Source organism: Callithrix jacchus, chromosome 5, assembly GCF_049354715.1.
Source record: "Callithrix jacchus isolate 240 chromosome 5, calJac240_pri, whole genome shotgun sequence".
Lineage (NCBI taxonomy): Eukaryota > Metazoa > Chordata > Mammalia > Primates > Cebidae > Callithrix > Callithrix jacchus.
In genome coordinates, this window is record NC_133506.1 from 4843702 (window position 1) to 4863725 (window position 20024).

At 38.6% G+C, this 20024-nt stretch overlaps 1 protein-coding gene across 6 annotated transcripts in view; it reads right to left on the bottom strand.

The window, feature by feature from the left end:
• ITCH (itchy E3 ubiquitin protein ligase) overlaps positions 1-20024 on the bottom strand; it is a 150142-nt gene that overhangs the window by 62291 nt on the left and 67827 nt on the right. For all 6 annotated transcript variants that reach the window (XR_004742718.3, XM_035298060.3, XM_035298061.3 and 3 more), the window contains 5 exons: positions 13740-13897; positions 12203-12398; positions 10303-10398; positions 7393-7567; positions 3728-3797 (listed from right to left, as the gene is read on the bottom strand). Coding sequence is in view for 5 of the 6 variants with exons in the window: in XM_035298060.3 (XP_035153951.3) it covers positions 3728-3797; positions 7393-7567; positions 10303-10398; positions 12203-12398; positions 13740-13897 (695 nt within the window). In the remaining variant the exon portion in view is untranslated. The remainder of the gene's footprint in view (positions 1-3727; positions 3798-7392; positions 7568-10302; positions 10399-12202; positions 12399-13739; positions 13898-20024) is intronic.

Sequence of the window (20024 nt, forward strand, 5' to 3'; positions counted from 1 at the left end):
AACACAAGCCTTGGCCTCCCAAAGTGCTGGGATTAGAGGCATGAGCCACTGTAATGGTCATTCATCTTTTATCTGTCAGGAAATTTCAGATTTCAGGGCAAGATTTCCTTTCAGAAGCTAACATTAGGCAAGAGAAAATTAATAACAAACTTTTTTTCTCATGTATATTCTAAGTATATGCTGCTGAGATCAGCTTTGACACAATTGTGAACTGAAGGCTCATCTACTTAATGAGAGGAAGTGCTGTGGTTATAGAGCTGATTTCTTACTTTGCTGAAAAATCACATGATAAACAATACTGAAATTACTGAACATCAACTCCAAATGCACATTACAACACTTCCTGACTTGATAAATAAAACAGTAAAAAACAGAAACTTCTTGTCATTCTGTATATTCTTTCACAGTAACTATGAACATGAGAAAATATCTTCATACTTGATGGATGAAGCATCTATACAAAGCCGTATTAAGTAACATTGGTGAACCAAAAGCATTCTTTGTTCTCTAGCCTCTACAGTATGTGTGTGTGTGTGTGTGTGTTAAAAATTATTCACTGCCTAGCTAGGCATGCGGGCACACAACTGTAATTCCAGCTACTGAGGAGGCCGAGGCAAGAAAATTGCTTGAGGCCAGGAGTTCAAAGCTGTAGTGTGCAATTACTGTGCTGGAGAATAGCCATTGCACTCCAGCCTGGGAGACCCCTAGCTCTAAAAAAACAAATTCTTCACTGTCAGCTTAGAGATAGTAATGTCTAGTCTTAGCACACAAAAGTCTGAAAGGGTACAGGCTGTAAGCTGGGATGCTATCATCCTGGGTCAATCCTGAAAGTATCTTGGGTGGGTTGCTTCATCTGATACAGTACCACCAGTATTGTCACTAGTTCTACAAGTAAGGCACATACCCCAAAGGCAGTGAGTCATAAAGCAGTGCTCAGTTTGAGTAAGAAAATCATAAACTCCTTTAGGAAAGGGCGCTACTTCAACACGAGGAATGTGAAACCTAAAAATAAGCAGACTGTAAAATAGCAGAACAAGACCCTAATAACCTGGCTAAGCTGGATCTTTAGACACAGTATTTTAGCAAAGTGTTGTTGGCTAGAGTAAAAATGAGAAAGATCTGGATGATAAAGAAAATGATGAATACAGAAGGCAAGGACCAGCTTGCAGAAGAGGCTTTTCTAATAAAGGAAATGTAGCCCATAATTCAGGTTTCTATAAGCAAGAGGCAATTTTTTCTACACCTGCCCTATAGAAGGAGTAAAATGGCTTGTTTCTGACCATAACCATGAAGCAGGTCATAGTTTTTCTGCAACTTTTTTTTTCTTTTTTGAGACAGGGTCTCACTCTGTTGTTGCCCAGGCTGAAGCACAGTGGCACAAACTTGGCTTACTGCATGCAGCCTTGACTTCCCAGGCTGAGGTGATCCTCCCACCTCAGCCTCCCAAGCAGCTGGGATTACAGAGGTGTTCCACCGCACCCAGATTAGTTTTTGTATTATTATTATTTTTTTTTATAGAGACAGGTTTTCGCCATGTTGCCCAGGCTGGTCTCCAACTTCTGAGCTCAAGCAATCCTCCCACTTTGGCCTTCCAAAGTGCTGAGATTACAGTTGTGAGCCCCTATGCCTGGCCTGCAATAAAATTAAGAGGATAAATAGATGAACTTCGGATATATCTTTTTAGTGCGTGCATTTTTTCTCCTTCTGTAACATAAGACATACAACTCTAGAAATAAAGTTGGGAAACTCTAGAAATGAAACCATCCATGTCTGGGAATGCAATCTGACAGCTGAAGTTCAATATGCCTTGTAAGGACAACATCCTCTCTTCTAAAGTACTTCATACTAACCATTCACCGACCACTCTTAGGCTTTAATAGAGACAGAGGGCTTCTTAACTCCAGACTGCCAGGCTTTGGTAAAGACAGAAGTTCAAAACTTACTTTCTTTTTTTTTGAGACAGCGTCTTGCTTTGTCATGCAGGCTGGAGCGCAATAGCGTGATCTTGGCTCACTGAAGCCTCAAACTCCCAGGCTCAAGCAATCCTTTCATATCAGCCTTCCAAGTAGCTGGGACTATAGGCAAGCACCACCATGCCTGGCTAATTTTTTTTTTTTTAGTAGAGATAGGGTTTCATCATGTTGCCCCGCCTGGTCTTGAACTCCTGAACTCAAGCAATCCACCTGCCTCAGCCTCCCAAAGTATTAGGATTATAAATGTAAGTCACTGCACTTGGCCCACAACTTTCATATGTCCTCCCATTGTTATAAGCTAATAACAATACCAGTTGTTAAGTATGGCCTAATATATTTTTTACCTTTTTGACCCACTGAAGTGTTTTGAGGATACCTTTAATTAAGAGCAATGAGATTTCTCAAAGAAAATCATACACCCCCAGTAGCATTTATTAGCCAGATTCATGTGATCTTGACACACCAATATTTTTCTCCATTACTCTGTCATGCTAGAGCAATCTACCTTGGAGACCAATTTTTCCCAGTAACACTATCTAGAAATATCGCTTCCTGAATTTATCCCAATATTATGAAATATCTTAAGCTCTTGAAGATAAAACTCTTTTTCCACAATGGGCTTTATCTTGTTTTCCACTTTCTATTAATAAATTCTCTTGCTTCTATGCAAAACTTTCTACACTGCCATCTTTATTCTGAAACCTTGCTACAATGTGATGAATATCACATAACACTATAAAATAGAACCTAGTAGGGTAGGTGTAGCTTAAAGTCTATTAAGGTCTATTTTAATAACTAAGGTATCAAATATACACAATAACAGAACTCGCTCATAAGCTCCATGGTGTAGGGCATGAAGTCAACACCTTCGCATGTGCTCCTTCCACTGTTCTGTCAGATAATGCCAACTTAACTAAACTCTGAACCTTGTTTTAGGAGAACCAATGTACTCACAATTTTTAAAAAATCTTTTTATTTTGAATTAATTATTATTCACAAGATGTAATAAAAATTGCACAAAGAGTCTCACATATACTTCAAACCATTTTCTCTGGAGGTGACATCTTATATAGCTACAGTACAGTATCAAAACCACAGAAGTGGCATTGGTACATTATTGTTAATTACAAATCTTGTTAAATTGTCATCATAAAAAACTGAATTCATTTCTGTAAACATATAGTTCTATGCATTATCTCATGTATACATTTATGCAATCACCTATCACCAAAATTAAGATACAGAATTATTCCATCAACACATAACAAACCCCTTATGTTACCTTTCATATTTGTATCCACTTCCCATCTACCCTGTTTCCTGACAAAGTACTAATATGTTCTCCATCTCTAGCTTTGTTGTTTTGAGAATGTTATATGAATTGAATCAGAAAGGATGTGACCTTTTAAGACTGACTTTCTTCATCAAGCAAAATACTCAAGACCACCCAGACCTACTGTGTGTATCAATAGTCCATTCCTTTTTTATTGCTGGGTGATCAGTATTTTTAAACTGCAGAAGAGTAAAATAAGTCTGAGTATCAATCAAAGTTTATAAAGAGTTCACTTAATGTTTGGGGAATTTAATGCCTATTTGTGAATTAAACTGACATATCCAAAAATAACTTCCCAGACATTCACTCAAGCAAGAGCACAGTATCAGACATAAATGTCTGATTTTTAAAATGACAGAATTGGAAGAAGAAAAAAAAAAATGAAATGACCGAATTCAATGAAGAAACTCATGTGACTTACCCCATCCAGGTGGCAATGGACCAAGAGGATCAAATTCTTTATTTTGTGATGTAGCAAATAAATCTTGATTCTAAAAGGAACCAAAAAGTGATGAAACTATTAATAACTTAACAAATTAACTGACAGCAAAGCTTATGAGTTCTGATTTCCCTTCCCTGGCCATGTATTACATAGAAAGTTTGCATCTTAAAGAAGTGTCACATGGTTATGGATAAATGTCAATATACCTTAATTTTTTAAAAACTTGTGCAAACATTATCTAATATTTAAAATGATTTAAAATTAAAATACTACACAAATATGTAATACTCATTCCCAGAATGACCATTTTTTTCATTTGTGCTACAAATTTGACATCAATAATATAAAAATTAGAAAAATATATAAACCCCCTCAAAAGTCATTTATAATACTAGTACCCAGAGTCGTCAGATGACTGAGAAAAATCTTGCATGTGTAACTCAAAAACAGAACATCAAATACAGGACATGTAATATACAAAGAATTATGAGAAGAAAGTTGGGGGAGCAGGAAGATCAAGCTGTCAGATGAGTGAAAGGATAGGACTCCAGCTGGAAAGTGTTAATGAGCCTAGAACTGTATGGAAGATTTCTTAAAAGTTTCTAATTATCACATTGGTGAAGAGAAAGATTTGGCTAGATAAAAGCAAAGTAAGAGTCAACCTTTGGAAAAAGAGAACAAAAGTCATACTGACTCAGTGTAGGGACACTAAGTGTATATATAATCAAGTAGAGATAATTATGTGGTCACCCAGTATGACTTGGTTAAACCCTTTCTTCTTTAGTAAAATAAACAAGAATCTAACTGCATTAAAAATAATTATACTATGGGGAAGAAAAAAACAAGTAAAATAGTACAACGAATCCCATATACCCAGCACCAGGATTCAACAAGTATTAAGACTTAGCCATATTTCTTTATCTCTTTCCTCCTGTTCTTTGTTGAAGCGAAAATCAAACATTATTTCACTCCTACATATTTTAGTACGCCTCTCTAAAATCTCTGGACATTTTCTTACATAATCACAATCTCATTATCACATGTAATAAAGAATCAATGTTAATTTTATCGTCTAATACCTAATTTGTAATTAAATGCATGACTGTTAAAATCAGGATCTAAACAAAGTCCTCACATTACATTAGTCTCAATATAGAGCAGCTCCCCTGCTATTTCTTTTTGTTTCTTTACCCCTGCAACCCTGTGTCACTGGCCTATTACAGAAACCTGGTTGATTGATGAGGTTTTAAAGGACATGAGATATATATTACACTTCTGATAAAATAACTCTTGGATTTAGTGCTGTTGAGAACTGCCTTGCTCCTCCTGATAGACACAATTAAGAAAAAATGTGAGAATAGGGAGGCCTGCAGGAAACACTACAAAGTTACAAACGAGGTCTGAAAAGTTTGGCACATGACATACTGTACTGACAATTTTAAGACCAAAGTCTACCCCACCGGCTTTCCCTGGACAGATAAGCAAGGGACATGCACAGTTAAGCTATGGGCCTGGAAGAGCCATTACCCAGTGTTTTAACATCAACCATATCCACCCTGAACTTAAAATCCTGGGTGTATGACAGCTTCTGCATGCTAGTAAAGAGTCAGAACAACAATGGTAGACAAAGGCCACTTCATATATCCAATAAACAAGACTATTTCTCAACAACACCCCATCATTTTTAAAGTAAATGTTATTAAGGATGTTAAATTCGTTCACTTTAGCTTACATCTTTGTCTGTGTTAACTAAAATAGGCTGCTTAAATTCTATGTAATTTCGAACCACTCTACAACAAGCACAAAGAGTAAAAATTTCAGAAAAGTGATCAAATTAAGTTGAATTGGTGGGGAAGGGAAGCATGATGATGGAGAAGGTGTACTTAAAAAAAAAAATTCCAAAGACTCTGAGTACTAAATCGGTCAGGTTTATAATAGTCAATACATACAGTACATGCTCCAGAAATCTGCTAAATCTGTCTTTTAAAAGAATGTTTTGAAAGACTGTATAATGCAAAAATGAGATAAAGGGTACATATACAGAGGTGAATATGAAGGAGAGAAGAGATGGGAACTAACGTTTCTAAGCATTCAGTATGTGCCAACTATATTGGAACTTTATTTTAAAGAATCCTCAGAAAAACTCGGAGGCAATTTTATATCTACATTTATTTTAGAGATAAAGGAAATGAGTCTTGATGAGGTTAAGTAACTTACTCAAAGTCATATAGAGAAAGTAACTGTGGAACCAGGATTCGAACCCAGATGTGTCTGACTCCAAAGCCCATGCTCTTTCCACTGGACACCCATGTGGAAACTAGTTTTAAAGAAGGCAGGCAAGCTAGGCATTCAAACCTAGAAGAAATTTGGCCAGGCATACCACACGTGATTATAATTTAGATAGGAAGGAAGATGTAAAACAGCATAGGGGAAAAAAAATGAAAAGAAGGGTAAGGTAGACAGGAGACAAAATTAATTTCACCTTTAAAACCACTGGGAAGGAAAATATAGTAACATCTGTTTAGAGACAGTGACAGGAAAAACTGTTATATGAAAGAAAAGCACCTTAGTCATAACCAGGGAAACAAGGGAAGGCTGCTGATAAAGGTGAATTTGTCTACATCAGTGAGTGCTAACTATTATGATGATGAGGTATCAGGAATAGACAGGAATATGGAGAAAAGGGATAAAATTATGCCTATCGAGGACAGGAATATGAAAGGTGCTGTTTTAATCTGATAAATTCTAATAGGGATGATACCAATGGCAGTGGAGGGGAAGGGATGTGATGGAGGGGGCGTTTTCTCCTGAGCTCTTAAAGATTTGGTTTTCTTCTGTTTAGATTCTATATAACAAATCCATCTTGTTTGGCACAGAAAATCAAATTTCTCAATGGATTATTTTCCTTTCCCTCCACAGAAAAGATCAATGATACTGTATGACTTGAGAGATTATAAAATTCCTAGCACCAAAGACTGAATAGAAAAGGAAGCATTAATATATTTTGGTGTACTTACACTATTACTGCAATATTGCTCTACAGGAAAATATGTAAAATTTAAACCATTCATTTCCAGAAGGGAAATGATTTTATATCAAAGATAATATAGGTATGAAGCCAGAATAATATAGTAAGCATACTTGTATAAAGTATCAAATTTCTTCAGTCTCCCAGGGTACCAAATAATTTAATAGGTAAGCCTTACCTCCAAAGGGTCTGAAGCAGTTAAATTCTATCATCAGTTCTGTACAACCACTTTAGAGTCAGATGCTCTTAGACCCAAGTCTTTAAATGTTTTGGCAAGTCAAGGCAGCAGTAAATTTTAAAATGTTTTAATTATTTTCAAACTGCTTGGGTTTATTTTTACTATTCTTTTGTTCATGAATTTTAAGTTGTCTAACTTCTTTTTTGCTTATTTTTAACATTAAAAAGAAAAGGAAGTTGGACTTAAGCGAATTACAAAAGGGAAAAAATAGATCACACACAGAATACCCCAGACAAGGTCTAAAAATAATACCTACTAACAGCAGCAACTGGTTTGCCATGCTACTTGCACATTCTTTTTAGTGCTTTATATGACACATGCTGGAAAAAGCTACAAACAAAATACTTTTATTAGTTTATTAAACAATAGGCTGCTCACCCCATAAATGAATCTCTGGTTAAACTGCTGCATTGCTCCTTGAAGCTGACTGCGTTGTAGCTGCCATTGTTCATAGTTCCGAACAGATTCCAGTGTTGGTCTCTGCCACGTTGTTGTTCTTGTGAAATGGTCAACATAATAAATACGTCCCATGTTGTCAACCCGTCGTTCCCAGCTACATCAGCAAAAAAACAAGTTAATTCAACAAATACTTGTGAAACAGTTACAAGATTTTACCTTGAGAAACTACTTTTCATTTATCTGGGATCTTTATGTATTTTTAAATAGTTTGTAAGTGAACTTAAGATAAATGTGTCTAAAAATTTATTTCTTGAAAGTTCATAAGATGCATTAGTCAGGTTCTTAAAATGCAATACATATTCAGTGAGTAAGTCTCAGTCATTAAGTTTTGAGTTTCTTTTCAATGTTCTTTTTACTGTTTCAATCATAATAGGGACACGAATTGTATATATAGCTTTGGACAGATATCAAAAAGCACGTCTTGGTCAGGTGTGGTGGGTCACGCCTGTGATCTCAGCACTTTGGAAGGCCAAAGCGGGTGGATCACTTGAGGTCAGGAGTTCGAGACAAGCCTGGCCAACATGGTGAAGCCCCATCTCTACTAAAAATACAAAACGTTAGCCTGGCGTGGTGGCGCATTCCCATCGTCCCAGATATTCGGGAGGCTGAGGCAGAAGAATAGCTTGAACCTTGAGGCAGGGGCTGCAGTGAGCCAAGATCATGCCACTGCACACCAGCCTGGGCAACAGTCAGTCTCCATCTTAAAAAAGAAAAAAAAAAGGGAAAAACAACAACAATAACAATAATTTTTTTTCAAGAACACACCTAATTTCCCATCTTCTTGTTTTTTTGAGACAGAGTTTTGCTCTTGCTGCCCAGGCTGGAGTGCAATGGCACGAACTCGGCTTACTGCAACCTCTGCTTCCCGGGTTCAAGCAATTTTCCCGCCTCAGCCTCCCGAGTAGCTGGGATTACAGGCATGCACCACTAATTTTGTATTTTTAGTAGAGATGAGGTTTCTCCATGTTGGTAAAGCTGTTCCTAACTTTTTATTTTTAGTAGAGATGGAGTTTCTTCATGTTGGTCAGGCTGGTCTCGAACTCCTGACCTCAGGTGATCCACCCAAAAAGGAAATTACCTCCCAAAGTGCTGGGATTACAGGTGTGAGCCACTGTGCCTGGCCAACTTCCTATCATTTTAAATGGATACAAAATATATAAGTAAACATTGATACAAATGTTCTAAATAAAACATCTGAAACACAATTGATTATGTTGATTATGAACATGATTTATAAATGAATCAAGTAACTTCATTATTTCTACCTGGTTGGTTATTTAGGGTGGTTTCCAATATTCTGATGTTATAAATAATAAAATAAAAATATCCTTAATGCAGCAAACTGTTTCTTCCTTTGAATTGTTTCTTCAGGATAAATTTCCCAGAGAGGATTACAAAGGGTGTGTATTAATATATAATTATGGTGGGCAGGTGAAGGGAGAATGACAGAGTCTGCCTCTGTTGCCCAGGAGTACAGTGACATGATCACAGCTCACTGAAATCTTGAACTCCTGGGCTCAAGAGATCCTCCCACCTCAGCCACCTGATTAGCTAGGACTACAGACACGTGCCACCATGCCCAGCTTAGTTTTTTTTACTTTCTATAGCGACAGGGTGTCACTGTGCTGCCCAGGCTGGTCTCAAACTCCTGGCCTCAAGTAACCATCCTACCTTGGCCTCCCAAAATGCTAAGATTTCAGGCATCAGCCACTGTGCCCAGCCCCAGCAGCAATTTATAAGGCAAAGTTCCTCACCAACACTTGATATTATCTGCTAATTTAATAAGTAAAACAGTACCTTTTCAGGGTTTATTTACTTCAGATTACTAACAAGGTTAAATATTTTTTCATGTGTGCTACTGACTTTCCTCTGGATTAAAAAATATTTTTTTCTTTGATTCTTTTATATAATTTTTTTTGCGGTTTTTTTTTTTTTTTTGAGACAGTGTCTTGCTGTCACCAGGCTGGAGTGCAGTGGCGTGATCTTGGCTCACTGCAACCTCCACCTGGGTTCAAGCGATTCTCCTGTCTCAGCCTCCTGAGTACTCAGCTGGGACTACAGGCATGTGCCACTATGCCCAACTATTTTTGTATTTTTAGTAGAGATGGGGTTTCACCATGTTGGACAGGATGGTCTCGATCACTTGAACTCATGATCTGCCCGCCTAGGCATCCCAAAGTGTTGGGATTATAGGCATGAGCCACCGTGCCCAGCCTACAATGTTAATGTTAAAGGCTTAACATTATGTATTAATATATCTTTAAATTCCCCAATTAATTTAAAATGATCTTGCAAGTACATAAGTTTTTAAAAATATAGTAAGAATTTCATTTTAATATATAATGATGGGGCTCAGTTCTTATTCATTTAAATAATTACTCTTGAAGAAACTAATACTGAAAATGCAGTATTAGTAAACAGGTACACAGTTTAGACAAGAAAAGTTAAACAAGACTAGGGAATCTTTAGGTCACAAATGAGTGAAAATAGGGCCAGGGACGCTGGCTCACGCCTGTAATCCCAGCACTTTGGGAGGTCAAGATGGGAGGATAGCTTGAGCTCAGGAGTTCAAAACCAGCCTAGGCGACATAAGCGAGACCTTGTTTCTATAAAATAAAGAAAGAAAGATGAGTGAAAATAAAAATCATTTATCAGGCTTTGAATTAATCAGTTCTCTAGCTCTCCTTTCTGTTTATACTTACCACAAAACAAAGTGGACAGAGAAAAGGTTGAAAGGAAAAAGTAAAACAAAAATGTAGGGAAGACTATACAGATGTAATCCACAATTCTGACTAAATAAAATTACTATTTTTAAATTCAGATACTTACCCAGGAGGTAGAGGTTCTGGTCTATCCCATGTTGTTCTTTTCTCAACATGATCTACATAGTAAACTCGTCCATGCTGGTCCACTCTCTGCTCCCAACTTAAACACAAAATTAAAAGGCTCATAGGACACTTGCATGAGTTACTTGGCTTTTAAATCCTGTCTCTGCCTTTTTCCCTTAAATGACCTGAACTAAGGCAAATAAGGTTGTCAGTTTAGAAAGATGATACAAATACAATTTAGGAATAAAGGGAAGAAATGTAAACATCAGAGGGTGGCACACAATGAATTCAATTTCTTCTATGCAAGTATCTGCTCTAGGAGAAAACATGTTTCTAAAGAGGCTTAAGGTCGGTCTACATAGTAAACCAAAATCACTCTCAATCAGAGTACAGTCAGGATTTGACTGGAAAGGAACGGCCAGGCGCAATGGCTCATGCTTGTAATCCCAGCACTTTGGGAGACCAAGGCAGGCACATCACTTGTCAGGAGTTCAAGACAAGCCTGGCAAACATGGTGAAACCCCATCTCTATCAAAGATACAAAAATTAGCTGGATATGGTGGCAAGCACCTGTAGTCCCAGCTACTTAGGAGGCTGAGGCAGGAGAATCACTGTAACCTGGGAGGCAGAGGTTGCAGTGAGCCAAGATTGCACCATTGCACTCTAGCCTGGACAATAGGGCAAGAATCCATCTCAAAAAAAAAAGAAAAATTAGCCAGGTATAGGTGGCAGGTGCCTGTAATCCCAGCAAATCTGGATGGTGAGGCAGGAGAATCACTTGAACCTGAGAGGTGGAGGTTGGAGTGAGCCAAGATCCCACCATTGTGCTCCAGATTGGGCGACAGAGCAAGACTCCATTTCAAACAAACAAACAAAAAAAGCAAAATAAAAAACAAAAAACTACACTTGAATATCTTAAAAATAATCTTAAAATAATCAGTAGAGATTAAAATGGGATTGATTATGAGCAGAAATTTTCTCAGTTTTCTGAATTATCTATCATTTTGCGATAATGATTTACTCTGTTACAAAGGCTAAAGTGCAATTGCGTGATCTCAGCTCACTGCAACCTCCACCTCCCAGGTTCAAGTAATTCTCCTGAGTAGCTGGGACTACAGGTGCCCACCACCATGCCCAGCTAATTAGAGTACTTTGAGTAAAGATGGGGTTTCACCATGTTGGCCAGGCTGGTCTCAAACTCCTGACCTCAGGTGATCCACCTGCCTCAGCCTCCCGAAGTGCTGAGATTACAGGCATAAGCCACCATGCCCAGCCTATAATGATTTTATGATGAAAACAAAATTTGATTTTAAAAAGGGATTTTCCCCTTCAAAGAAAAAGCAACTAGAATTAGGTGATTATTTTATTAATTGGCCTTGGTTAACATTCAGGGTCCTTTGGTGAAAAAATATATTTTTCCACTTTGCCCCGAAAACAAAAGACAGGGTTTCAAATATGGTGTATTTTCCTTGTTCATTTTGACTCCAGATTCCCCCAAATCAGTTATAACATAAAAACAGTTGGTTGGGTGCAGTGGGTCATGCCTGTAATCTCAGCAATTTTGGAGGTTACGGTAGGAGGATCACTTGAGGTCAGGAGTTTGAGACCAGCCTGGTCAACATGGTAAAACCCCATCTCAACTAAAAATACAAACATTAGCCAGGCATGATAGCCCACGCCTATAATCCCAGCTATTAGAGAGGCTGAGGCAGGGGAACTGCTTGAACCCAGGGGTCGGGGGTTGCGGTGAGCCAAGGTCTCACTGCTGCACTCCAGCCTGGGAAACAGAGCAAGACTCCATCTCAGTTACTGAAACAATGGAGTTTACTATTATTTTCCTTGTTAGTAAGTATATGAAGTAGCCAAAAGCCTAAAGACAATGTATGTTTAAAGTTACTCACCCGGGTGGCAAGGGAGCTTGAGTTACAGGATTTAATGGCCTAGGGCCTGAGCCTCCAGATATAGTAAGGGGAATTATTAATCCAGATGTTGCTCCTTCAGATGTATTTGTATTTGTATTTGTATTTGTCATTGGCAGAGAACCTGTACTAGACCCATCACTTTCAGAAGTGGTAGATGGTGAACCATTGACAGATGCTATAAAAGATTTGAAGAAAATAGGAAAAGAACCTTTTATTTTCTAAAATTCAGGATAGAATTTTAACTGTAAAAAATAAAAAGGCAGATGATAAATATAAAACTTAAGATTTGGATACACAGGTGAAAATTACTTAAAGAAATAATAAGAAATAATCAATACTCCCTCTTAATAGGCTTGTTTACTTCTTCGGCCCTGTCTACCCCTACATCCCATTATTAATTACAAGGCATGTGAATATTATCTGAGGAGATAAAAATGTATAGAAAAGCATTAATATTCCTTGGTATTTTAAGTTCATTTATTAATTTTCCAGCTCCTTAAAACTGCTTTCCTATGAATCCCTGCAGATTACAGACCAATTTTTGATGTTGGTTATAATGTGGAAGGTCTGACTGATAAACAATAATCTTCTTACAAATAGTTACTAGTCATGTATTACATCTTTAAGAAATACTTGTGAAAACAATGTCTATAGGAAGTCACCAATATTATAACTAAGACATCTTAAAGATTCAGAACATACTGTTAACCAAATTACCTATAAAAGGGGAAGAGGAGGCTGGGCTCAGTGGCTTATGCCTGTAATTCCAGTACTTTGGGGCTAGGCATGGTGGCTCATGCCTCTAATCCCAGCACTTTGGGAGCCCAAGGTGGGCAGATCACCTAAGGTCAGAAGTTTGAGACCAGCCTGACCAACATGGAGAAACCCCGTTTCTACTAAAAATACAAAATCAGCCAGGTGTGGCAATGGGTGCCTGTAATCCCAGCTACTCGGGAACCTGAGGCAGGAGAATTGCTTGAACCTAGGAGACGGAGGTTGCGTAAGCTGACACTGTGCCACTGCATTCCAGCCTGGGTGACAGAGTGAAACTGACTCAAAAATCAATCAAACAAACAAAAAAGGCTTGTTTGTTGTGTCATTTTTTATTTAAAATCTGAATCATTTAGCACTGTTGGGTTATTTGTCATTTACTAACTTTTTAAAGAATATACTCGGATTAAGCAACCAAATCCTTGACTACTTACTTAATATGTTTATGTTACAGTTACAAACCATGTAAGAAATGCTATTGCAATGTTATCTGTATTGCCTATATTTTATATTATGCACATGTCATTTTCATTCTCAATAGAGCACTGCCTCAGTAATGTCACTCTGACCCGAAACTTAGGAAAAAGGCACTTTTGGTTACTACAGAAAGATCATTCTTTGCCAAAATCTTAAATGCAAAAACACACACAGAAAACTCACCGAAAAGAATTTCCTGAAACTTACCTGAGGATTAACTGCCAACCAGAACATTATTTATTAGAGTACTGACAGCTGGAATACAAACCTGGTCTACGTGGGGTAGGTGGTGGTGGTCGTGAAGGTCTTGGAGGTCTAGAAGGTTTAAAACCGCCATTTGAGAGTGATGGAGAACTATTCCCATTGGCTCTCCTATTTTCACCAGATCCTCCATCTTCAGGGTCATCTGATCCATTTGTGCTCACTCTGGGTAAGAAGACGGGAAAAGGAAGGGGGAGAGAAAAATAATAAATACCCTTTGAATTTAAGAAAAAAACAGCAAGAGAATGAAAACTTCTAAGATTTTAGGAGCTTAAAAAAAGCTTTTTAAATTTTGGTCAGCCTTATTAAATACATAAAGAGCCTCTGGGTAGAATCCTACACAACCCCCAAAGTTCATCTAGAGATAGAGTGAAGGGTTGTCCAAGGGCATAGAAACACTTGCAGCCGTTCAGAACTATTAGATATGCTGGTTCGTATTTCAAATAAGCCTTCAGGAAGCCCTACATAAACAGGAATAAAGTCAAGTTCTCAAAATCCTTAAAAAGGGCACTACTTTATCACAAGCGCAGATAACTTTACCATTGTTGTTTTTTGGTTTCTATTGGCTATTTATTAATACTCAAGTTTGAGGCAGGGCTGATTTTCCCATGCTAGAACAAAGTGCATGTATTTCCCAGGGACTAGGCCCTGACATCCCCACTCAGTACAATGGTACACAAAATGTTCAAAGCTAGTGATATAGAGTAGAAGTAACCACAGACCATTTTTTTAAGGAGCTGTCATTTATTCAAAGCAATAACATCAACTGAAGGGACAGAAAGGAAGGAAGAACACTAACAGGAAATATCGGACTGAAAGCTACTGCTACTGTTGGCTAAATATAGTTGATTCTTTTTCCTCCCAGAGGGGTTCTAGTCATGGATTAGAAACAAGGACATAAGTAGCCAGTCTGCAGATGTCTCAGCCAAGGTTCTTGTATGTACTACCTCCAAACCACTACACAGTACTAATCCATACTACTAGGAATTTCAGAATAAGCCTGAACAAAATAAAACCTAATAGATTCAACTAACAGAGGCTGAGTGCTGTAGCTCACACTTGCAAGTGCAGCACTTTGGGAGAATGAGGTGGGAAGATCACTTAAGCAAAGGAGTGAGAGAAAAATAATAAATGCCCTTTGAATTTAAGAAAAAAAACAGCACGAGGATGAAAACTTCTAAGATTTTAGGAGCTTAAAAAAAGCTTTTTAATTTTTGGTCAGCCTTATTAAATACATAAAGAGCCTTTGGATAGAATCCTATGTAACCCCTGAAGTTCATCGAGAGATTGATTGAAGGGTTGTCCAAGGGCAATGATTTATTTTTAATAAAAACTGTATAGATGATATTTTGATATACATAGTGAAAAAACTTACTACAGTCAAACTAATTAACATCTCTCTCTCCTCACATAGTCATCTTTTTTTTAGACAGAGTCTCACTCCATTGCCCAGGATGGAGTGCAGTGGTATGATCTCAGCTCACTGCAACCTCTGCCTCCCAGGTTCTAGCAGTTCTCATGCCTCAGCCTCCTGAGTAGGTAGGACTACAAGCACCCATCAACGTGGCCAGCTAATTCTTTTGTAGATTTTGTAGAGATGGGTTTTCACCATGTTGCCCAGGCTGGTCTTGAACTCCTGACCTCAAGAAATCCACCCTTCTCAGCCTCCCAAAGTGCTGCGATTATAGGCATAAGCCACTGTGCCCATCCTCGTAGTTTAAGACATTTTCGAACTATGTACCACAGAAATCCTTTAGGGCCCTTCTATTCCAAGTGTGGTCTTTAAACCAAAAGGACAAGCACTATCGAGGAGCTTGTCAGAAATGCACACTCTTCAGAAGTATTCTGGACCTACTATATCAGAGCTAGCATTTTAATAAGATCCCCAGATTATATATATGGACAGTAAGGTATGACAAGCACTGCTTTGAGGGTTCCCTAAATGCTTGTCTTTAATAGATGGAACACCTCAGTAATTGACAGTCAGTACCTGATTAGTGTTGACTACCTGCAGAATATGGTCTGAAAAGAGTCAGTTTTGACACTGCTTCCCTTCCTTTAAGTAAGGTTTCCAAACCACTTTAAGACTGCATATTGCCTCTCCATGCTATTTTAAGAGGTTCCTAATTAGTTTGAAAGAAGAGTTCTTGCTGCTTTTTAAGTAACAGATGACAACTAGAATAAACCAAAAATGGGAAAATAAGGTTTCTAGCTCTGACTCTGCTACTGTTGAGTTATGTGACCAATGAATGTCCCCTAAAATGTATTATCTTGACTACAAGATTCCTAAAAGTCGTTAAGCTAGAAAAATTCATACTAAATTGCACATCTAGTGCTAGACAAGTTTTAGGGAAATGTGAGGGAGGGGGAACATTCAGAGCATGAGATAAACCTACCATGATAAAGGTACAGCAGATTCCCAAAATGCTATGATTAGTTGTTGGGAATTAAAATTTGAGTGATTTTAACATCCATGCTGTGCATCATTCCAACATTTTGATCTCAATTTTTCAATGTAGTTATCTGACAACCTATGTAGTAAAACTCCTTAAATTTCCTTGATACTTAATTTGTTCCTCTTCCTAGATCTTGAACTCCAAAATCCCTCTAACTACAACTTCGTATTCATTCTACCAGCCTCCTACAATACCTTTTATTCAGTCTCATCATAACCTTCAACTCTTCCCACAATCTTTACAGTCCATCAGCTTGCTTCACGCCTCACTTGGGCTTCATCACAGGCTACTTTCCCTAGTAGCTTCAATTCCTTCACCTTTCCCCCATCTGCTTCCCCTCCAGGAAATTCCTTCACCATAACTAATCCCTCATTTACTTTTTTCACTACTGTTCTCTGGGACCAACAAATAATGCTGGAGAATGTTCCAGGTGAGAAGTCAGGTATATTTTAGTGGAGTAAATAAACTAAGTAAAGTAGCATATTAAAAGGCAGACTGCTCTACAAAAAATCCTGATAAATTTTCCACTGGGGGCCAGGCGTAGTGGCTCATGCCTATAATCCCAGCATTTTGGGAGGCCAAGGTGGGCAGATCACTTGATGTCGGGAGTTCGAGACCAGCCTGACCAACGTGGAGAAACTCCATTTCTACTAAAAATACAAAATTAGCCAGGCATGGTAGCAAACGCCTGTCATCCCAACTACTCAAGAAGTTGAGGCAGGAGAATCGCTTGAACCTGGGAGGTGGAGGTTGCAGTGAGCCAAGATCATGCCATTGCACTCCAGCCTGGACAACAGGAGCAAAACTCCATCTCCAAAAAAAAAAAAAAAAAAAAAAGCCACTGAGTCCAGTAAAGAAACATCGGAGGTTTTCACTTCCAATTATTTAAGACAAAAACTATTTTCTCCCCTCTTATTAAAAAGAAACCAGCCAGGCACAGTGGCTCACGCCTGGAATCGAGCACTTAAGGATGCCGAGGTGGGTGTCAGGAATTTGAGACCAGCCTGGCCAATATGGTGAAACCTCATCTCTACTAAAAATACAAAAATTAGTCAGGCATGTTGGCAGTCACCTGCAGTCCCAGCTACTCAGGAGGCTGAGGCAGGAGAATTGCTTGAACCTGGGATGCAGAGGTTGCAGTGAGCCAAGATCATGCCACTGCACTCCAGCCTGGGAGACAGTCAGACTCCATCTCAAAAAAATAAAAATAAAAAAAGATACTCTTGTCAGTCCTTTGCATATGACTGCAATCACACACTGTATAATGCTTTCATATTCTGGGTGGGTTTTTGTTTGTTTAGTTAATACATATTGGGCATATCCCCCAAATTACTGAAAATCATTTTGAATGACTGCAGAAAATCATATTTAGAAATACCACATTTTGATCATCTTCTTTTCATTGGTCTTTTTGGGGATTTCTTTTTTTTCTTTTTTGAGACGTTGTTTCAGTCTGTTGCCCAGGCTGGAGTACACAGGCAAAATCACTGCTCACTGCAACCCTGACCTCCGCAGGCTCAGGTGATCCTCCTATCCCACAGGCACACCCCACCACACCCAGCTAATTTTTGTATTTTTTGCAGACACAGGGTTTATCCATACTGCCCAGGATGGTCTCGAACTCCTAGGCTCAAGTGATCCACCCACCCCAGCCTCCCAAAATGTTATTATTACAGACATGAGCCACCGCGCCCTGCCTGGATTTCTTATTTCTTTCGGACAGATTACAGAACAGAACAGCCAAGTCAAATATTTTGAAGGGCAAAATACTGGTTGCTAAATTGTTTTTTTGTAATAGTGGGTTTTTGTTGTTGTTGTTTCTAAGACAGATTCTTGCTCTGTCACCCAGCCTGGAATGCAGTGGCAATGATCAACTCACTGCAACATCTACCTCTCCCAGGTTCCAGTGGTTCTCCTGCCTCAGCCTTCCGCATAGCTGGGACTACAGGTTCAGGCCACTATTCCGGACTAATTTTTGTATTTTTAGTAAAGATGGGCTTTGCCATGTCACCCAAGCTGGTCTTGCACACCTGGATTCAAGAAATCCTCCTGCCTTGGTCTCCCAAAGGTACTAGGATTACAGAATGAGCCACTGTGCCTGGGCCTAAAAAATAGTTTTAAAGGTAATAATTATCTGTTCTCCCATCTGCTGGACATTTTCAAATATGTACCACAAAATAAAAATGTCCATTTCACCAAAAAAATTTAAAATCTTTGCTAATTTGGTAAGCAAAAATGTTAATGGTTTTTAAAATTGAAGATGAACAATATTTAATATAATTACAGGGCATTTGGGTTTCTTCTTTCATGAACCATATATATATATATGAAATACATTTATCTATTATAAAGGAATAGTTTTGCCTATTTTTTTTTTTTTGAGACAGAGTCTTGCTTTGTTGCCCAGGCTGGAGTGCAGTGATGTGATCTCAGCTCACAGCAACCTCTGCCTCCCGGGTTCAAGTGATTCTCCTGCCTCAGCCTCCCAAGTAACTGGGATTACAGGCACGTGCCACCATGCCTGGCTAATTTTTTTATATTTTTGGTAAAGGTGGGGTTTCACCATGTTGGCCAGGATGGTCTCAATCTCCTGACCTCGTGATCCACTCGCCTCAGCCTCCCAAAGTGCTGGGATTACAGGCATAAACCACCGTGCCCAACCCTTAGTTTTGTCTGTTTTTAAGAGATCTTTACAATCTGAGAATACTGAGCATGTCATATTGGTTAAATATTTCCTTTGCTTTTGATAGTACATTTTTTAATTTGTAAGAGTTTTATATTTCTATATAAATTTATTTAGCAATGAATTAACTTCTTATTTTCTTTGAAAGGTTTTAGTTTAATTTTTTTAAATCAATTTTTTTTTTTTGAGACGGAGTTTCGCTCTTGTCACCCAGGCTGGAGTGCAATGGCACGATCTCGGCTCACCGCAACCTCTGCCTCCTGGGTTCAGGCAATTCTCCTGCCTCGGCCTCCTGAGTAGCTGGGATTACAGGCACGCGCCACCATGCCCAGCTAATTTTCGTATTTTTAGTAGAGACGGGGTTTCACCATGTTGACCAGGATGGTCTCGATCTCTTGACCTCATGATCCACCCGCCTCGGCCTCCCAAAGTGCTGGGATTACAGGCGTGAGCCACCGCGCCCGGCCTTAAATCAATTTAAAAGTCTGAATCTACTCTCATCTTGGATAAGCTAAAGCGCTAACCTGCTTTTTCTTTTTCCAAATAGCCAGTTTTCCATAGCTTATTAATCTAAGACCTCATTCTCTTTTGCAGCATTTGACGGTGTTAAATGTCCCATCTTTTAAAAAAATTTTTTTCTGTTAATTTCTGACAGTGCTTTTGTAATCTTGTACTCCCACTTCTAATCATTCCTTTTTTAGTTGTCCTCTTCCTACCATCCACTAATACATGTCTCTATGGTTGTGTTCTTGTTCTCCTTTTCTTTCTACACAGATTTTTCCCTAGGATCTCAAATTCCATGATTTCTAAGGTTAGCTCAGAGAATGATTCCCAAATCAAGCTCTACTCTTTATCTTACTCTAGTCCTCTAGTATCAAATTATCAACTAAATGCAGGAGATCTAGAATAACTCTCCCAACTGAAGGCCCTCCCTTCCTTTTTTTTTTTTTAAAGACAGGGTCTTGCTCTGTCACCCAGGCTGGAGTACAATGGCGCAATCATAGTTCCCTTCAACTTGTGCAATGGCACAATCACAACTCACTTCAACTCTGAACTCATGGACTCAAGGGATTCTCTGGCCTTAGCCTCCCAAGTAGCTGGGACTATAGGAGCATGCCACCTTACCTGGCTAACTTTTCATTTTTTGTAGAAA